This window comes from Odocoileus virginianus, chromosome 24, assembly GCF_023699985.2.
Source record: "Odocoileus virginianus isolate 20LAN1187 ecotype Illinois chromosome 24, Ovbor_1.2, whole genome shotgun sequence".
Classification (NCBI taxonomy): domain Eukaryota; kingdom Metazoa; phylum Chordata; class Mammalia; order Artiodactyla; family Cervidae; genus Odocoileus; species Odocoileus virginianus.
This window is the reverse complement of record NC_069697.1, coordinates 43,480,240-43,501,043: the sequence shown is the minus strand read 5'-3', so window position 1 is coordinate 43,501,043 and position 20,804 is coordinate 43,480,240. Positions and strand designations below refer to the sequence as shown.

The 20,804-nt window shown below is 40.7% G+C and overlaps 1 protein-coding gene and 1 non-coding gene across 12 annotated transcripts in view; both read right to left on the bottom strand.

Annotated features, from left to right (window-relative positions):
• GRIP1 (glutamate receptor interacting protein 1) overlaps positions 1-20,804 on the bottom strand; it is a 437,555-nt gene that overhangs the window by 76,803 nt on the left and 339,948 nt on the right. For all 11 annotated transcript variants that reach the window (XM_070454639.1, XM_070454640.1, XM_070454647.1 and 8 more), the window contains 3 exons: positions 15,915-16,101; positions 15,104-15,249; positions 3,069-3,149 (listed from right to left, as the gene is read on the bottom strand). In XM_070454639.1, coding sequence (XP_070310740.1) covers positions 3,069-3,149; positions 15,104-15,249; positions 15,915-16,101 — 414 coding nt within the window. The remainder of the gene's footprint in view (positions 1-3,068; positions 3,150-15,103; positions 15,250-15,914; positions 16,102-20,804) is intronic.
• LOC139030967 (U1 spliceosomal RNA) lies at positions 18,636-18,800 on the bottom strand. The gene has a single exon (XR_011483402.1). It is a non-coding gene; the product is annotated as a U1 spliceosomal RNA (small nuclear RNA).

The window sequence follows — 20,804 nt, the reverse complement described above, 5'->3', positions numbered from 1 at the left end:
TCTACATTCTCGCTTCTTCAGTTCATGCAGTAGCTTTTGCATGTACATCTGTATTCCTCATCTCACTCAGAGGCTCAGATCCTGGAGTGCACATGGGTTAGAACCACACTGTGTACAGACAGACTCCTCATTCACCCCCTCATCAAAGACAGGAGTGAAACACGCACCTTTGATGTGCCAGGAACTGTGCTAGAACGCAGGAATTTGCTATTTCATAACGAAGAAATGGATTCTGTTTTTCCCTTTAGCAAATTCTGCTTTCTCAACTGGCAAAATCTGAGTATTTTCTACAGGGAAGCACAAACTCAGGATGGTGATGATTAGTTGTGTAAATGGAGCTGGAGCTCTGGAAGGGCTGACAGGCATGTGTGACAAACTTCCGTATCATTTCTCCATCCAGGAATAGCACAGGACTTTTAGCTTCCATGAATAGCTTTAGCTCACCACTGCTAACCGTGAATAGCTTTAGCTCACAGCTGCTAAAATTCAGGAAGTTCCTGTGTGGGTTTGGGGGTTGTTTTCATGATTGGTATTAAAATCAGTTTTAGAAGAAGTAATACTTAGTACATATATAACATTATCATAAAGCATAATTTTATATGATTCTCTATGTGAATAAAATATTTTGTAATTGTGCATACATGGCCACACCTGAAACAAACTGAACATGAAAAATATTGACTTAAAAAAAGAATTTATCACAGGATTAGCTTTTAAAGGGATACTCTCCTTTATAGTTAAATTATATTTTATGTATATTAATTTTTAAGAATAAATCTATTGTAAGTTGCCACATGATCCTGCAATCCTACTCCTGGGCATGTATCTGGGCAAAACTCTAATTTGAAAAGATACATCCCTGTGTTCATAGCAGCATTACTTACAATAACCAAGACATGGACACAACCTAAATGTCCACTGAAGGATGAATGGATAAAGAGGATGTGGTAAATTATATACAGTGGAATACTACTCAGCCATAAATAAGAATAAAATAATGCCATTTGCAGCTACATGGATGGACCCAGACATTATGATATTAAGTGCAGTAAGTCAGAAAGAGAAAGACAAATACCACATGATATCTCTCATATGTGGAATCTAAAATATGACATAAATGAATTTATCCATGAAACAGACTCAAAGATGTGGAGAACACACTTGTGCTTGCCAAGGGGAATGGGGGCTGGGGGAGGGATGGATGGGGAGTTTGGGATTAGCAGGTGCAAACTACTGTATATAGAATGGATAAACAACAAGGTGCTACCGTATAGCACCAGGCACTATATTCAATACCCTGTGATAAACCATAGTGGAAAAATAAATAAAATTGCTCTTCAGAAAAAGAATGAATCTATTGCATTAAAAAAGACCATTCTCTTACGTTAAATTTGAGAGTAAAATTGAGAGTAAAATAACAGTGTACCAAAACATGTGGTAACGGAAGCTTCCGAGGAACAGGTGTCTTTTGTACATGCACCAGTAGTGAGCATTTCTAAGACTCAAAACAGCCTGGGCCTCAGCACTCAGAGTCTTTGCTGAATGAAGGCAGGGAAGGAAAGAACGTGGTGAAGACAGGGCCTCAGCATGCAGCCAGCAGGCTATGCATTGCCCAGCTCCCAGGGGTACCACTTTCATGGCTAATTAGATGGACTAAATGAATGGAATGGAATAAACAGAATAAATGAGAGCAGGGTTAAACTTACTTGGGGGTGGCAGAAGCCACCCAGAGCCCCAAGTATTTTTAGAGTAGTAAGTTGTGATGAACTCTCTCTTAATCTCAGCAAGCACAGCTGTTGACAGAACAACGGCATACCATCTTGGCTTCGTAATGAATAAACTGAGGGGTTAGTGACCCAAGGAAAGGCATAAATGACTTTGGCGGCACCTAGAACAGGTCTGGAGTCTCCGAAATCCTATTTCATCTTTCTGCTTATGCTACAGAGACACATCACATACATCAGTCCTACTTTTCTCTCTATTTAAGGGGACTGGGGGAGATATAGGCCCTCATACATATGGCTTATTGTTCTTAACATTGACTCCGTATTATAGTAGCACTATTTTTCGTGCTTCATGCATTAGGTATGTGTGATTTATCAGTTATTAAGACTTCCTTTTCAGTGTTAAATTTATACTGTTAGCGTTGACTTGGACAGATCCTATTTCATACGACTATTTGAGAACTCTTTATTTTTGCCTTAGCCACTGATGTAAATGCTATCTGACAGAGCATAGTGAGGCACCTTTATTTAGCCTCATCACTGTCTCCAGTAGGAACACCCCTTGGTCACAGATGTTGCTTCTAAGTCTCCTTTGGTTTTCATGAATTAATCATTTCCTTCATTTTCTTGGAGCATTTATGGATGAACTTAGCTTATGGATATTAAAAGCACAGAAACATCAATTTCCATTCTATGGAATTCCAGTGGGGCTGAAATTTTCTAAGTTGTTTTACCAAAGTAGTTATAAATCTAGAGTCTGAGAAAAAGGGGGGATTCACATTTATATGTTCTGCTTTTCTTTTTGGCTTGGTTACCCAGGCACCTCGTGCCATGGAGGAATTCAGGAAGTTACTGAAGAAAAAGACATGATTTTATTCTTGCAAATGGATTACAGATGCATAGTGAACAGATGGGAAGATAGTCTCAACAGATTATTGTGAAAACAATCTGCGATGCACTAAAATATAGACAGCCTCCATGCCTTCATATGCTTATCTAATGATTCATGTGGGGTGTGTGAGTCACATATTATTGGGTATTTATTTGCCAGGGGCTATACTGGGTATATAAATATGTTATTTTATTTAATACTTTGAATAATTTACAAAATGAGGATATTTTGCAGATATCTTTATTTCCATTTAACAGGTGAAGAAACCTAAGACTGTAGAAACCTAGTAACTTGCCCCATTCACACGGCTATTAAGTGCTGGCGAGTGAGAGACTGGCTCCATGCTTTTGTATCAGTAGGTGAAACTTGGCAATGACACTTAAGACACTGGCCACACCCAACTTTCTAGTCTCCTTAAAATTCTAAATTAAAAAAAAGTCACTTCTACTTACAACTTATGGTTATTCCAAGTTCCACATTGTGTTTCTTAGGGAGCTTTACGTGAAATGTTCCACTACTGGGGATGACAGACTCTGTAATTTCAAAACAAGAAAGAAGGTATTTATAGAAGATGAGGAAGAACGGAGCCCCAATCAATGATAAGGCATCAGGAATACTAGTATCGTCATCATCTGTAGTTAACGCTGTGAGAACGGATGTAAAATCCTGATAAACTAAGCTTCTGGTAAAGAACAGACATCCTACCCACAGGCAACAGTGTGTAATTCACAGTAACAGCTGAGTTACAGTATCTCTTAAGTGTGATTCAGATAGCATCTCCATCAAATTTACCTAGGATGCAAGTTAAAAATATAGATTTCTGAAACATCCCTGATCTATGGAATCAGAATTGCTGAAGATAAAATCTAGACATCTATAGGTCAAACATATTCTCCAGGTAATTCTTAGGTATAGTAAAGTTGAAGGACCAAAAGTAGTCACACTCTTTTTTCCCCAACTTCGTTTTTTCCAGACTTTATTATTCAACAGATTTTCTTTCCTTGGGCTCCAAAATCACTGCAGATGGTGATGGCAGCCATGAAATTAAGATACGCTTGCTCCTTGGAAGAAAAGACATGACAAACCTAGACAGCATATTACAAAGCAGAGATATCACTTTGCTGACATAGGTCACTATAGTCAAAACTGTGGTTTTTCCAGTAGTTCATGTACGGATGTGAGAGCTGGACCATGATAAAGGTGGAGTGCCGAAGAACTGATGCTTTCGAATCATGGTGTTGGAGAAGAGTGTCCCTTGGACAGCAAGGAGATCAAACCAGTCAATCAGTCCTAAGGGAAATCAACCCTGAATATTCATTGGAAGGACTGGTGCTAAAGCTGAAGCTCCAATACTTTGGTTGCCTGATGTGAACAGCCAACTTGTTGTAAAAGACCTTGATGCTGGGAAAGATTGAGGGCAAGAGGAGAAGGGGAAGACAGAAGATGAGATAGTTGAATAGCATCACTGACTCAATGGACATGAGTTTGAGCAGACTCTGAGAGATAGTGAAGGACAGGGAAGCTTGATGTGCTGCAGTTCATGGGGTCGCAAAGAGTTGGACATGACTTAGTGACTGAACAACAACAGTTATTCAGCAGATTTTTTGTTTGTTTTTCCATTCATGGCTGGCAGTAATAGATTTCAGGAAAGACTTCAGTTAGCTGTGATGGCCGTTGACATGGAGGAGGTGGGAGGTACCTGAATTTGTAGGTCAGTGGGTAAAAAGAGCACTTAAAGGTGCAGTAGTAGGATTGATATTCAAAATATCTCACAACCAGAATGGTCTTGACCACAACCAACTGGACTGAAGGCTGAGCACAAAGTTAGAACAGGAGGACCCAAGAGGTCCCAGCTGCACCAAAGATGACCCTACTTTCTGGATCATGTGGTGGATTCAGAGAAGGGAGGAGGAGAATAGGGAGTTCTAGAACAGAGTGAAGGTGGGTTCAGATGTTGGCCAAGCAACAGAGAAGTAAGCCAGCCTAGCAGTAAAGAGGAAACCACTATGTTCTACCTGACTCTCGACCCTGAATACAGCTTCTGTGATTTTACCAGGGACTGACTAATTTTTGAAAAGCAAAGAATTGCTACATATTCTTAAATATATTCTTAAAATTCCTCGAACAGTCTGGGAAGCCTTCAATCAGAGATGAGGTTAAAATGGAAATAGCCTCTGAAGAGATAATATCTATTCATACTAAGTAGCTAATGACTATAATCCTTTCTGGAAGTTTTAGAAAAAGGTGGGAAGGGTTAGCCAGGAGCAAAGGAAACATACGCATAAGGGGAAGTTTGTGGGATGGCTCAGTGAAGTTACTTTTTTTCTGCTTGATTCTGCCCCAAGGTGGCTCCCCAGCCTGTACACACAGAATTAACCACAGCTTCTGTGATGTGGGTAGAATTACAAGGTCCTCAGGCCCGAGTCCAATTTGTTAATCACATATTTAACACATTTTGAGTCTCCGTAGAGCTGAAAGTTGGGATGGCCTCATAGAAACACAGTAATTCCTTCCTGGTTCTGCCTTAACTTGATCTTCCTGATCTTCTCTACTTTCCCATGAGGAATCTGGGCAGTAAACCTTTTACAAGAACCTGATCTTCCCACTCAGAATAATCACCATAGACAAAGAGGAGAAGACAGTAACATTTTGATTTCTCTGGGCCCTCTGGGCTTCTAGAAATTCATGTGTGAAGAAGGCTCCCCAAGCAGCCCTGGTCAGTTTCAGCTGGGGCCACCTGATAGAGGCAAGCCTGCCCTTTCTGGGCCCTTCCTCTCCTCCTGGCTCTTTCCTCACCTCCCAGGCAGCACCTGAGGGAATCTGTTGCCTTCTCCCACTTCCTCCGTCTCTTCTTAATGCTCCTGGTGGGTCAGCTGTGGCTGGGTAAGTGTCAGAGACCCTGATCTCCTATCTTTGGCCTTGCTGTTGTCCTCAATAAAGACTCAGCTAAGAGGTGCCAGGAAGGAACAACATACATTTACTTGCTTATTTATTCAAGAGGAATTTGTATCCTTCTAATTTCCCATCTGAGGTAGATAAAATGATTTATTTCCTACAGTAGATTTCCAAAAAGTGAAAGTCGCTCAGTTGTGTCCAACTCTTTGCGACCCCATGGACTGTATAGTCCATGGAATTCTCCAGGCCAGAACACTGGAGTGTGTAGTCGTTCCGTTCTCCAGGGGATCTTCCCAACCCAGGGACCGAACCCAGGTCTCCTGCACTGCAGGAGATTCCGTACCGCCTGAGCCGCCAGGGAAGCCTGTAGATTCCAAGATGACTCACTAATTTGAATACACAGGGGCAGAAAAAGAGAAACGCAGTTAAGTATCGATAGTGACCACTGAGGTGTGCTTTACTCTCTTACTTTGGGTGCTACAAGTATCATCAATATTTATTTCTAAAAGATTTCTCAATCTCTTCCTTTCATCCCTTTCCTGAGTCTCTGTGAAGGCTAATTGTTATCTTCTTCCCACCACCAAAGGAGAAAATTTAAGAATCTGGAATTAGCATGCAGACTGCGGGCAGAGAAGGCATTTGGAAGAAGCTCATTTAGACCAAATGCCCCAATAGCCAGGCTGCTAATGGAAGAAGAAGAAAGAAACAAATGTACTTGAGGAGATGTGTAAGGTCTTAGAGAGCCAGTGGTTGGCCTTGACAGCTCCTGGTTCTAGCCCTCTCTGGGACTGCCTCTATTTCTTGTCCTCAAAGGCTGTGAAACACCTGTATGCTTCTAGGAAACACCCTTTTCCATCTAAATTAGCTTGTGTGCATTTTCTGTGGCTTGCAACTGAAAGATCTCTTATGAACACATTGATCCAGTAGAGGAAACAGGATGGGAGCCAAACAGACAGCCCCCACCCAAGTGTTCACGAGTGTAACAGGAATAGATTATTCTATTACTTGGATAAAGTACACCAAGTGGTTCACAAGTAAATGTCCTAGAAGCTTAAGAGGAACAAACAGCATCACTATTTATAGAACTCATTTCATGTATGCTTGTTTTAGTGTTGCTGGTTTTATGAAAACATTCTCTGTGAAAGGGGTTGTTGTTCAGTCGTTAAGTTATATCTGATTCCTTGCAACCCCAGGGACTGCAGCATACTGGGCTTCCCATCCTTCAATATCTCCCAGAGTTTGCTCAAATTCATGTCCACTGAGTTAGTGAAGCTATCTAACCATCTCACCCTCTGCCACCCCCTTCTCCTTTTGCCCTCAATCTTTCCCAGCACCAGGGTCTTTTCCAGTGAGTTGGCTCTTTGCATCAGGTGACCAAAGTATTGGAGCTTCAGCTTCAGCATCAATCCTTCCAATGAATATTCAGAATTGATTTCCTTTAGGATCGTCTGGTTTGATCTCCTTGTAGTCCAAGGAACTCTCAAGAGTCTTCTCCAGCACCACAGTTCAAAAGCATCAATTCTTTGCCACTCAGCCTTCTTTATGGTCCAACTCTTCATGTACATCCATACATGACTACTGGAAAAACCACAGCTGTGACTGTATGGACCTTTGTTGGCAAAGTGATGTCTCTGTTCTGTGAAAGGGGTGGGGAAATATATTGTTTGTATATATGTGTCCATGTAGGTCTATGACATCTTGCCCAAGATGCTATACAGTGAGTCTTTAATTCATAAGGGTGAAAAACACAGATCTAAATTAGTTACTATAGCAATATTTCACTTTAAAATTTTAATGCAGGGAAACTTGATCAAGAATAATATTGTTAATGACATAGGAGAAGACAGTATCACTTCCTGGAAAACAATAATAGATGACTTTTGACTACATAAGATTTGAAATATTTATAATGATGAACAAATATCAACAAATGAATCTCTTTGATCAAGCTGTGGCTTCATTTTAATCTTTAAATGTCAACATGATTTATTTTCTATTTGGTAATTTTCCCCCCCATACAATTATTTGGCTGTTAAAGTGAAGGCACATTTAATTTGGGGTTTCTTAAGGAAACGCTAATAAAGAAGAAAAAGAGCCAGTATTTGGAGAAACAATAGGTTTAGAATAAGTAAACAGGATGTTTATTTTCTTAGACTCCCATGTGGTTATTTTGTGCTTCCCTGGTTTTGCTTTATCTTTGTTAATACTATAATTAAAAACACATTTGGGTAAACAAAGGCCTCCTTCTTTCCAATTGGTCTGCTTTTTCAGCCTGAAGCATTCATTCTTGGCACAGTAAGATAATCACCACATCATAATTCATCAACCTGGACACCTTGTGAGATTCGAAAAAATAAAGGGACTGTAAGGTGGATAAATGTGAATGTTTAACTCCCTCTCACTCAGCGAAAAACACTGGGACTCTAGTAATGATGGCAAACATCATTTGATAGAATTTTTTGTTGAGGCTTCTTTCAAAGACAAAACTGTATTTTTTCCAACAAAATAATTTCAGCATTAAAGTAGAAACTTCAGAATTCACGATATTGTACACTGGTTTTTAGAAGATAGTACTGAAAAAGGCAAACTGTAAATTGTGCATATGATTATAGCTTTACAAAATTATATGTATGGTAAAGGACTTTGGTAAAGACATATAAAAATTTTCTGTTTATTAGAGTGATGGGATTATAAACAACTTTAGCATAAGAAAAATTCCTTTAATGTTACTACAATTTCTTTGGATGGTGGTGCCCATGTAAAGAGACAGATTCAGGCAAAAGTGTACCGACAAGCAAGATTTTTAACCACTGTCTGCATTACTTAGGATGTTTATAAAGTAGACATAGGTAATCTCTGAGATCTAACAGTTTGGGAATTAGTATCTGTGTGTATATCTGAGGAAGAACTGGAAATGGATGGTGATTCACATCCAAACAATCAGAAGTGAATCCAAAGGGCAGGGCAGTCTTGAAATAGCTCATATCTCATGCAGTGATATCTTACAAATATTCAAGTTCTCAATTGGCTAAAAAAGATTATCTGGATTCCAGCAGTTTCAATATATACCAGTAGATTGGTAATGAGCAATTATAGTGTTTTTATTGAGGTTCTGATGCTGTGTCTAGGCTCAATAGAAATCAACTAGTGATGTCTGCCATGAGCAATGGAGGAGGGAATGACAAGATGGAAAAATATTTTTCCTGGCCCTATTTTATATCATTTCTATTCATTTGAAATGGGTTGATTTCTGGGACAATGGAAGACAGGGGAGATGGCCTTAGGTCCATTTTTCCAGTCCCGTACTCAGCAAGTTGGAATTAAGCAAAGTGGGTTTAAGAGTTGTTCAGCCACCGTCAGACTCTTTGCCTCTCCAAGGACTGCAGCACATTAGGCTCCTCTGTCCTCCATTATCTCCTGGAGCTTGCTCAAATTCATGTCCATTGAGTTGGTGATGCCATCCAACCATCTCATCTTCTGCCACTCCCTTCTCCTTTTGCCTTCAGTCTTTCCCAGCATCAGGGTCTTTTCCAACGAGTCAGTTCTTTGCACAGGTGGCCTAAGTACTGGAGCTTCAGCTTCAGCATCAGTCCTTCCAATGAATATTCATAGTTCCTGTTTTTTAGGAGCTTAAATCTAAGACCTAAATACTTTAGTTAACATATATATATACTTATAGTTGTATATACATTATATATATAATGGATTAGAGAAATATATATAATGGATTAAATAAATAATTAACAAATATTGAGGATACACATAAAATAAAGACACATGTATAGCACAAGTAAATACTTAGTGGATATTGCTATGGAGAAAGTCAGTTGTGCTGGCCATTCCACTATTGGAATGTAGTTAGTAGATGCTGCTCAACATCCCACAGTGCACAGGATAAGCATCTCCATTCAACAAACAATGTCAGTAGGGCAGAAGCTCAGAAATCCTGCTCTTTCATGCTGGGAACCTTAATATCTCTTTGAAGAGGCAGTGTAATATTATATAGAAAAAGACAGGTGCAAGTCAACCGACCCAGGATCTACCTAACATTCACTTTGCTCTATGACCTTGAGTTTCCACCCTTGAATCTCAATTTTCCCTTCACAAATAAATGAAGGTATTGGATTATAATAGTTTTCCCATCATAAATGTTCTACGATTACAGTAAATACATTTTGGGGCCACTGGGCAGCCTTATTTGAAAACTAGATCCTCAGTGTATCTGACTGATCCTTACAAGGTCTTTTACTGACTGTTGGTCACTATGGACAAGAAAGGGAAGATGCTATACCTAGGCTGCGCCAATAGATGCTCTCTCTTGGGAATTAGAAATTAAAACTGGCTGGTTCTGGCTGGGCACGTTAGCAAGGATGAGGCAATTATGTACAATCAGAAAAAACTTGAGAAAATCAGAGGAAACTTGCACAAAGGGAGCAGACATGAAGAAACAGAAAGCGCAGGAACCTCAGAGATGCACCGGTTATGAAATCAATTCTTGGTGCAAATTGAAGTTTCTGATCCTAGTCCCTTAGGAGAGCCAACTGTACTTCATTCATTCATCGACCAAATATCGGCCGAGAGCTTCCTGAATTCCAAGCACTATTTTACGTGCTGTGGTACATTCTTGAACAAAAGGCACAAAGTCTCAGACATCACAGATATTTCTACTGGAGAAGACAAGACAACAATAATACTTGTATCAGTTCAGTTCAGTTCAGTCGCTCAGTCGTGTCTGACTCTTTGAGACCCCATGAATCGCAGCACGCCAGGCCTCCCTGTCCATCACCAACTCCCAGAGTTTATTCAAACTCATGTCCATTGAGTCGGTGATGCCATCCAGCCATCTCATCCTCTGTCGTCCCCTTCTCCTCCTGCCCCCAATCCTTCCCAGCATCAGGGTCTTTTCCAAGGAGTCAACTCTTCGCATGAGGTGGCCAAAGTATTGGAATTTCAGCTTCAGCATCAGTCCTTCCAGTGAACACCCAGGACTGATCTCCTTTAGGAGGACTGGTTGGATCTCCTTGCATACAACATAACAATAAACATGTTATGTATACAACATAACATCAGGGTATGAGAAGGGCTAAGCAGAGCTACATATCTGGGCGAGGGGACTGAGTGTGATAAATGTTGTGGAAGGCTTCTTTGAGCAATTGATGTTTCAGCAAAGATCTAAGTGAAGTGAACAAACCACCCAAACATGCTGGGGAAGAGCTGCTCAGGCAGAGGAACAGCAACTGCAGAGATTCTGTGATGGGATTGTTTGGGTGTCAGGGGCAGCCAGTTCACCCGCCTTCCTCATTCCAAGTCCTGCCCTCCTTCTAAGAGATTTCACCAAGTAGTGCTCCTCCCATCACACTGCATGCCCGACACCCAGACCTCTGGGTTGAATAACTGCCTCCATTCTGCTTTGCTTTAGCAACTCACTACCCTGGAACTTCACTTTATGTCTGAAATCCTAAACTCTAATATGCCATTTGACCTGTCTCCCAGCTGTTAGCTCTCACATCCCCTTTCTCTCACTCCCCCACTTTCTTCTCCCTGAAGACTCCTAATTCCTAATTCACGTGGCCAAAAAGTTCATTTGGATTTTTTTCTATAAGCTGGAACAAAAACTCAAACAAATTTCTTGGCCACCCCAATAGTAACCTTCTCCATGGCTGTTTTAAGGACTATGAGCTAATGCACACACAGGAAAGTAACAAGCCATAGAGTAAGCATTTGATAAATATCATGATCAATTTTCATGTGATTACCATAATTCTCTCTCTGCTCTTCCTGTGATGATTGGAACCTCTGTGACTTACGTGCTCCTTCTCTGAAACGTCCCTGGAAATTTTAGTCTCTGGATCAACATAATCATCTACTATCTCTGTTTTTATTCTTGAGCAGCTGAGGCCTCCTGACAAAAAACTACTTGACCACAAAGACTGATGTTGCTATGTAGACTGAGAGCTTCTGGATTCTGCTTGGTCTACCACCCAGCTTGAAAAGCCCTTTACATGAATCTGGTTGGTTATCTCATTCATTTCCCCATTAGCTATTCTGAACCTTCATCATTCTTTTCAGCTCCCCAAGGTGCTGACCCTTTCACCCTTGCTTGACAGTTCTCACACGATCTTCCTAAGCACAGCTAAAATGTAATTATATTCTCACATCCTTCCCTTCACACTCCTAGGCAAAGGTCTTCTACTTTCTGCCTTAGACGAATTACCTATCTATGCTCTGGATAACTTCCCTTCTCATCCCTTTGGAAACTCGTAACTACCAATTATCTCTTTTTTCTCTCACTTATTTTGGGCCCCAAACATGCTCAAATCTCTCCAATCTTAACAAAACAAAATAACACCCATCTGAACCTGGAATCCCTTCTATCTCCTTTCATCTACAGCTAAATGTCTTCTTCTTCTTTTTTTAATCTATTTTTTACTTTTTCGCTGCACTGCATGACATGTGGGATCTCAGGCCCCCGGCCAGGACTGAACCCATGCCCTCTGCAATGCAAGGGTAGATTCTTAACCACTGGACTGACAGGGAAGTAGTGAAGTGAAAGTCGCTCAGTCGTGTCTGACTCTTTGCGACCCCATGGACTATACAAGTCTCCAGGCCAGAATCCTGGAGTGGGTTGCCGTTCCCTTCTCCAGGAGATCTTCCCAACCCAGGGATCAAACCCAGCTCTCCTGCATTTCAGGCAGATTCTTTACAAAGCTGAGCAACAACAATAAAAAAAGCTGAGCCACAAGGGAAGTCCAGTCCCTTCAGCTAAATCCCTTGATGTTGCCAAATGTCCCCTGGGGCAAAACTGATCTTGATTGAGAACCACTGATTAGAAGATAAGACAGTATAAACTCAAGCACAAAGTATGTAACTAAATGCTGTAGAAGTTCTCAAAAGATGAGCCCACAACGGCCTCCTGTCCTTTTCATCTATTTACTGCATTTGTCCGGCCAATCGGTCTTCCAAAACTCACTTTCTTGGCAGACAACAAGCATAGACAACAAGCATAGCTCGTCTGTACTTCCCTACCCTTTCTTGCCTCACCCCTCAGCTCCCTGCAATCTGACTTCTGTCCCCTAATTCCCTGAAACTTCTCTGCCATGACTTTCTTCCTACTTGCCGAACCCCGTGGACACTTTCTTTCTTGCCTCTGTTGCTTGAACTCTCCATAGCCTTTTTATGCTACCGACCATGACTTTTGCCTTGAAACTCTTGCTTTGGTTTCCAAAATGCCAGCATTTTGGTTCTCCTCTTACTTCTCCTATATCATTTTCATCACCTCCTTCACTAGCATCCTTGCCCTTTAAATCTCAGTATTCCTCAGACAGAATTCCCACCTCAGTCCCCTTCTTTTCACTGCTCTTTCCTTAGTGTTGTCCTTTATTCCAATGACTTTAACCATCGCCACTGTTTTGGTCACTCCTTTGCTCTGTTCTTCAGCACAGACCCCAATCCTAGGCTCTGCGAGGTATAGCCTGTAGCCTCTGGGCACTTCCTCCTGCATCCCAGCAGCAAAACACTTCAGCAAGTCTGTTCTTATCTTTCTGCAGTTCTTTCTCATGTCTAACTGGCTACAAGGTCCTTGAATATGTCAAGCCTTTCAATTATTTCTTTCAATGATCTGAACATAGCACAGTGCCTGGCACTTAGTAACTGGTTTATGCTGTCTTTTGAGTAACTAATGGATGGGCTTGTTCTCTTTCCACCACTAGGATGAGTAGGATTTGCCTACTCATGTTTAAAATAGAACTCTCTTTGTAATCCCCAAACTTCTATGCTTCAAGTCTTCTCAGTTTAAAAAAATCATTATCTACTCAACCGTTCACCCTCATAACTCAGAATCATCAGGATCTTCCCTTTTCCTCATCTTCCATATCTGATCCACAAGGAAGTTAAGCAAGCTCTGCTTCAAGCCACGTCTTAAATTCTGCTCTCTATCACCGTATCTAGCACTACCACCTGGGATGGTGCCCAAGCCACCATCATTCCTTACCTGTTCAATGACCAAACCTTTTGTTTGTTCTGATTTTGCTACTGTCCCCGCTGCACTTCATAAAGATCTCTCCAAAACATCCATCAGGTTATCTCACTCCCCTCCATAAAATGCTCCACAACTTTATTACACTTGGAATATAATCTAAAAGTTTACCAGGGCACTACATCATTACTTGGCCCCTTCCAACCTCTCCTACCCCACCTCCAAAACCAAATCTGATTCCTATCCCCAACCCCCTTATATGCTCCAGCATGAGCCTTTTTTTTTTTTTTTTTCTTTTGCTATTGCTCCTATCCACCAAGGTTATTACTCTGGCTCAGGTTTTCACACTGGCTGCTCCTTCTGCCTGCAATGTTCCTGTTGCTCCTCCTCAATCTTTAAATATCCGCTCAGAGGTCTCTTCCTTAGAGAGTCACCCTATGAAAATAAACCCCCTACAGTCATTCTCTAACTCCCATTCTGCTTTATTTCCCTCACAGTATGACTGCCAACTAAATTTATTAAAAAAAAAATAATCTTCTGTACTGCTGTTTGCCTTTCCCATCTGCTGCTGCATCTCTGTTCTATAGTAGAATAACTGGTCTATGATAACCGTTCAGCAAATATTTGTTGGCATAATGTGATCCCTATGCCCAAAGGCATATCTTTATTGATTGCTAATGGTTATTAGGTCTGTGAGATACTATTAACACTTCACTAAGAGAAGACAACTTTCTTAAAGGAGAACTAGCACCTAACTCTAAAACCTGTGTACCTATTGAGTGAGTGAGTGAGGGAAGTCGCTCAGTCGTGTCCGACTCTTTGCGACTCCATGGACTGTAGCCTACCAGGCTCCTCCATCCATGGGATTCTCCAGGCAAGAATACTAGAGTGGGTTGCCATTTCCTTCTCTAGGAGATCTTCCCAACCCAGGGATCGAACCCAGGTCTCCCGCATTGCAGGCAGACACTTTACCATCTGAGCCCCCAGGGAAGATTTAGCTACGGACAAACACCTCTTCCATGACTAAACATAAACACCCTTGCTGTTTTTGATGTTAAGCTCATCCTCTCTTTCCTATGGCAAGTTTTGATGACTACAGAAATAGTCTTGAATAAAGACTTCTTTGTCATTTTTAACAAGTGTCTGGTCACAACTTCTCTTTAACACCAGAGACCAAATATTTACCTACTTGTCCTACATAAATTCATCTAATTGAATTTTCATTGTTCCCTACAGAACCTTCAATTTTTTTCTTTTGCAGTAGGAAGAGTCAAAGAGAGGCATTTCCTGTCCTCATGACTGAAGACTATGGTTTCTCTAGCATATACGGGAAAAGTCAGGAAGAATACAGGCTCATGATTTTTTTTTATCACCTTTACAGAAGCTATTACTTATTCATTTTGTCACATTGATTTTCAATTGTTCTTGTGGTGACATTTTAATGAATAATACAAAAGCAATGCACAATTCAAAATGACACCCCAAACCTCCTAAACAAAAACACATTCGGTATATAAAAAATGATCATTCCTCCCACATTCTCTGCCATATAGTCCACCTAATTCACATGCAGTCCACTTCCAACTATGCAGCTGACTTGAGATTATATGATCATACCTGCAACATCAAACTCAATTTCCAGCGTGACCTTGCTTGTGATTGAAGAGTCTCGGAGGAGCTGATTGGCTTCCTCAAACGTGCTGTCTTCAGTTGGAATTCCATTAATGGCCAGTACTCTGTCTCCAATCTGAAGCACCCCACATCTAAATTTAGAACCAGACATTACAGGTTGTAGACAGAGTAAATGATTTTCAAGTTGACATTGCCAAGATCCTTTCAATATAGCATTTGTTCTTTTTATTCGATGCTGTGGGGCATCCTATTAGGTCAATGGCAATGTCCTACATTCTTTTTTTCTACGTAAAAACATAGTTGATTTACTATACTGTGTTACTTTCAGGTATATAGCAAAGTGATTCAGTTATATGCAAGTCCTACATTCTTGTATTTCATGGCTACCAATGTGAACAAAGGAAAACATCCCAGGGAAGTAATGAATAATTTAGCACCATGATATTATTATAATCTGATGTGAACCAATATACAGTAATGATGAATGTGCATTCCCCCATGGCAGAGAAATTATCATGAAGTTTTGACTTCAGAGATTTTGTTTTTTGTAATGGATTTTTCTCCTTTTTAATTAATTTAGCCTCTAGTCCCCGATGGACAAAAATCTGCTAAAGGCCCCACCCAGGCTCGCTATTTTTCTCAAACCTGATCAAGAACGTAAAATTTTATTGTCAGAACAGAGAGTGCATCCCGTCTTGCATTTCCTGCATTGAGCACTGTTCCATAATTTATTAGTCAAAGATAGCCAGCAAGAAATGCAAGGCAGAAAACGATGCCGTGAAAGAAAGGATCTCACCTCTCGGCTGGGCTGTCAGCTTCAATATAGGAGATCAGAGGTGGAGAGGAGAGGGTCTCTGTGGCAAACACACTGCCCTGCAGTTGAATCCCAAATCCTGTGACAGGATCCGCGGTCAGCACAACCTCTGTGGTTTCTGTGTGAACAACCTGCCCAGCCAAGCCCACGGTGCTGGAGGCTAACGACACTAGAGGAAGAAACACACAGCAGAAATGACTTTAAACTGGAACAGGCACCAGGAAGGCCAGCGTTTCTGAAACAGATCATGTCTCTGAAATAAAAAAAAAAAAAGCTCACTGTTAATGGTGGGACATGAGGTTTTGGTCTTTAAGCAAAAGTTTAACTAGAGCTGAATGAGGTAAATGAATCTCCCGGTATCTGTCACATCTAAGTCATAGCATCAGTGTAGCCCCCTCCTCACACGGACCCCTAATATCAAGGACAGCTGTGGCAACTATAGGAAGAGCCTGGTCTTGGGGTCAGGGTACCTGGGATCTAGTCCTGGCTCAATCACTAAGAAACCAGCTGGGTGACCTTGGGACTAACTCATTAATCTCCTTCCTACCTAGGAGAAAGGGGGTTGGGCTAACTGATCTAACTCCCCCCCGCCCCCCACACTTTAGACATTTGTACCTAAGATTCTAGCTTTTTACAAAAAACTTGACCTTCAGCTTTGAAGAAACAATTGATCTAAGTCTGGCTCCTGAGGTGGTAAGGATGTACTGGTCGGTCATCAATGTTCATCTATCATTGGCTTGGCGTGATGGAGTCATTTAAATGACTTTTCTACATTTCCACTTTTCCAATACATGGTCCTATTTCAGCATTGATCAGTTTTTTATATTCCTTCTTGTCTCTTCACTAGACTCTTGAGTTCCTTAAAGATCAAAACCAGATCTTTTCCCCTTGGAAATTCCAGGCACTGGAATGTGGGATGAATCCAGTTCTATAACATCACTATTTCCCTTTTTGGAACCAGCCCTTGGTCTGCTGAGTTAAGGAATGAGATGCTGGTCCTTCAGGACCCAAATTTTTCTATCATGGATCATTCCAGCTTTCAGGCTGACACTGCAGAGGATGGCGAGATGTATCCTTTTCCCATGAGGAGTAAGGAAAATCTATTTCTTCTTAAGAGGCACTGTCACTGTTCTTTCCCAGCAGGATTAATGTCACTGAGGCTAAAGTAGCCTGCATTAGGGGGTGAAAGTAGCTTCCAACCCTCATCTTTCTTACTGTCCCAAGATCTAACACATAAACTATCAAATGTCAATTCAGATCGTGTTCTCTAGTGTGGTTTTGTTAATATCAACTGTACTCTGAGTACTCTCCAGATCACATATTTTGTTATTGGTGGCACAAAACCAGTAGAAGATACCATTACATGTCAGTAAAAATCTGGAGTGCTGCATTTCTTCCCAGTCAGTACTCATAGCAGGTGGGAATATAATATTAGAATATCACTCTTGGGCAGATGACCGGCACTCTGTCTTCTGAGTGAAGATTTTTGGACTTCAACAGGTATACTTTACTTTATATGGGACTTTCTATAGGTCCACATTAATATTTTTTCCATTTACCATCCCAATTTGGCATAGATTTTTGGACTACTCAATTGGAGTTAAAAGTCATTTTTGAATTGTTAAGTCAACTGATTACCATTTCCACTAAGAAAGAATCAAGAAGGAATCGGTCAATTTAATAGTAATGGGGGGATTAGTTTAGATATAGCAAAGACTTTCTGAGGGAAAAGACACGCTATATTTTTCTGAAACAGAAGACAGTTGAGGAATTTCATTTTCCAAAAGGTTTTGAAAATAGAAATAAGTATTAATTCCTATGGGTTATCATTAAATCTATAACCTCTACCTGGAGGCAAGCTGAGATGATAGAAATTATGAGGACATTTAATTTAGAATTAAAAATGTATTAAACATTGGTTTTATAATTTTATGAAGAGTACAGGCTTATATTAAATAACCTAGGATTTTCCCATTAACTCTCAAAGTCCTCCGGAGAAAGCACTGGCAACCCACTCCAGTGTTCTTGCCTGGAGAATCCCAGGGACGGGGGAGCCTGGTGGGCTGCCATCTATGGGGTCGCAGAGTCGGACACGACTGAAGTGACTTAGAAGCAGCAGCTGAAAGTCCGCTGAGGTACTAGAATCTGTTCTTTGAAATAGTACACTTTCATTGGAAATTGCATGCACTGATTACTCACACATATTAAAGTCTTGAAAATGACCAACAGAGATAAAGAAGATAAACTACAGATTTAAAGATGATAGGCCAAAAAAACCCAACAACAACAACTAATATTACTCGGAGGAGAAAAAGATGAGTTTGATTATCCTGCTTCACTAATGTGGTCAAAAAGCAGGAGAAAATAAAAGTTATCTCTGAGTCATGCCGACATGCTGTGTTTGAACACCGCTAACTGGTGTGTGCCAAGGTTGTGTTCAGGATTTACATCTGCTCTGTCCTCTTCTCCCTCCTTTCTGGAGGCTTCTGCAGGAATTCACCCTGTGTTTTTGTCAATCCTTGTTCTTCCTACTGTAAGGAAGGGCCAAAGTCATGGGAGGCCAGAGATGATTTCTTAGCTCTGAAGTTTAAAATTCTGCCAAATGTTTCCTTAATTTAGACAGCTGTGAAATTTATTGTCAGATACGAAAAGCATTTGAAAAGTATATAGAGAAATGGAGCTCAAAGATTCTTTTTTTTTTTAAAAGGGAAAGCACAAACACAGTCCCCCTACTATCACAAATTATGCAGTGGATTTTCCCTCATTTGGGGAAATTGCAGGGATCAGTGTATGTGAACTACAATGAATAAGCCTCACCCTGGGAAGACCACCTTCGTGATTATGGTATCTCCCCTGCCAGGTAATTATCAAAGATTTATTCATATACTGTGCTTACAATTATTGGACTCTGTAACTGAAGACCTATATCTCACTAAAGTGTTCCACACTAGAGTCCACACTGTATATCACATGATCCAGTTCAGGAGACAGTCGGAGTGGCCAACAGTTCCCTCTTCCAGATAGGGGTAGGGCAGCTCTGAAGATGACCTCTTCCAGAGCTCTGTGCTCGGTCATTTTAAAAGCTTACCATGAGCTGCCTTTGAATTCCGGTTGCTTTTCAGGGGCTGGTGGCAGGCACAAAAATTGTTAGGTTGTTTCATTCTCTTCCTTTCAGCTCTGTTCAGTGGCACCCTCCCTAGCAGTAAGGGATGACCACAGAAGAGGCAGAGATCATTCTGAGAACATGTTCTAAGGTCTCCCCTTCGCTGCAATTCAGGCCGACTAGAAACAGGAAAGCGTCTACACTGGCCCTGTGTACCGGAGCAGGAAGCTGGGGGGAATAGCCAGATCCACTGCTCAGTCATGCCCCGCCATCACAGGGGACGATGGGCTTCTGGGAGGGGCCTTGATCTTCTGTGGCAGAAAAAGGGGCAGCTCATGCTGTGGGGGAAAGGTCAGTGAGAATACGGAAGAGGTGACAAGTGGGTTCCCTCTGTGACATGGCTCTGCCATCCTCCCAGGGCTTTGTGACACTCCCGGAAGCCGATGCTGGGGGTACTTAACATTTTCCTTGTGACACAAACATGACTTTCCTCTTTTAATCCTTGCAACATGCTGTAACAGGCTTCCTGTATTTTCCTCCTTGGTCAATAACAGAGAATGTTTGAATATTCATGTGAGAAAATTTCATTCTTTTCTGGCCATGTCCTTCCTTTGTATTAGAAACATAAAAATTTTTTTTCTGTTTTGCTCTGGCTTCAACTGATCACCAATACAGCTAAGAGATTTTTATTATATTTGTTGTGACTTTACCATGATTCACCATCCATACAAATGGCCTGGTTGCTATAGGAACGTAAGTATTAGAAAAGGGTCAGTAAATGGTCGCACCAAATAAAGACATAAATAAAGCGGTGGAAATAAACCATAATATAGTGAGACTGGCAATAAAACTTTTATTATCAGTTATTTGGGAAAACCTTTACCTCTAACGTGACCATACCAAGTTCAAGCAAAAAATAAAAGAAAGACAGAGAAAGAGAAAGAAAACCAAAAGACTAAATCCTCAGTTTTCTTCCAATTTTGGAGAATTAGCATTAGTTGCTTAGGTTTTTCTGAAGTGGGAATAAAAGTTTATAGCTTTCTGAATCTTCTTGTTTGATTAAAATACAAAATGTATGATCTCCTGAGATACACATAAATTCTGGTAGATATATGGTCAGTGGTGCTCTAGTGGCTAATGTCTACAGCAAATGCTAAAAGCAGATTTCTAGAACCAGGTTTCTGCTTATACTTCTCTATTATGTTGGAGAATAATGTGCTGTTTTAAGAGAGAATTTATCACTAGGTCATGGGTATTGGTGACAGTGTGGCCTTGGCCTTGTTTCCTACGACAAAATTTAAGATGTACAAACATCAACCTGCAATAGCCAAACAGATTATCATTTATTTGTCATCACTAATGCCCTTAATCAAGCTAGCAGTCTTACCTAACACGAACAAATGTTTAGCCATTAAAGCAGAAGTGCAAACATGAACGCATTCGTTTTAATTGCTCTTCCCTGCTGAGGGCTGTTAGCCTGCTTTCTCTCAGTAAGCGGTTCTGCACATGAAGCCATTTTATGTAAAAGTTTCATCTACAAATATCCACTACAAATCCTGATTCATTACATGGGAAGATTCAACTTATATATTATGCCTAAGTGGAAACATGGTGAAATATGCCTAAGTCTTGGAGCAGGGTTAATATTTCAAATTTAGGCATCATAATAGCAAATACACAAACTATTCAAAATAGCTAACAATTAAATAGTGCTTACTATTTACTATGTATTATTGCAGCATATATATATATATCATATTATATATATT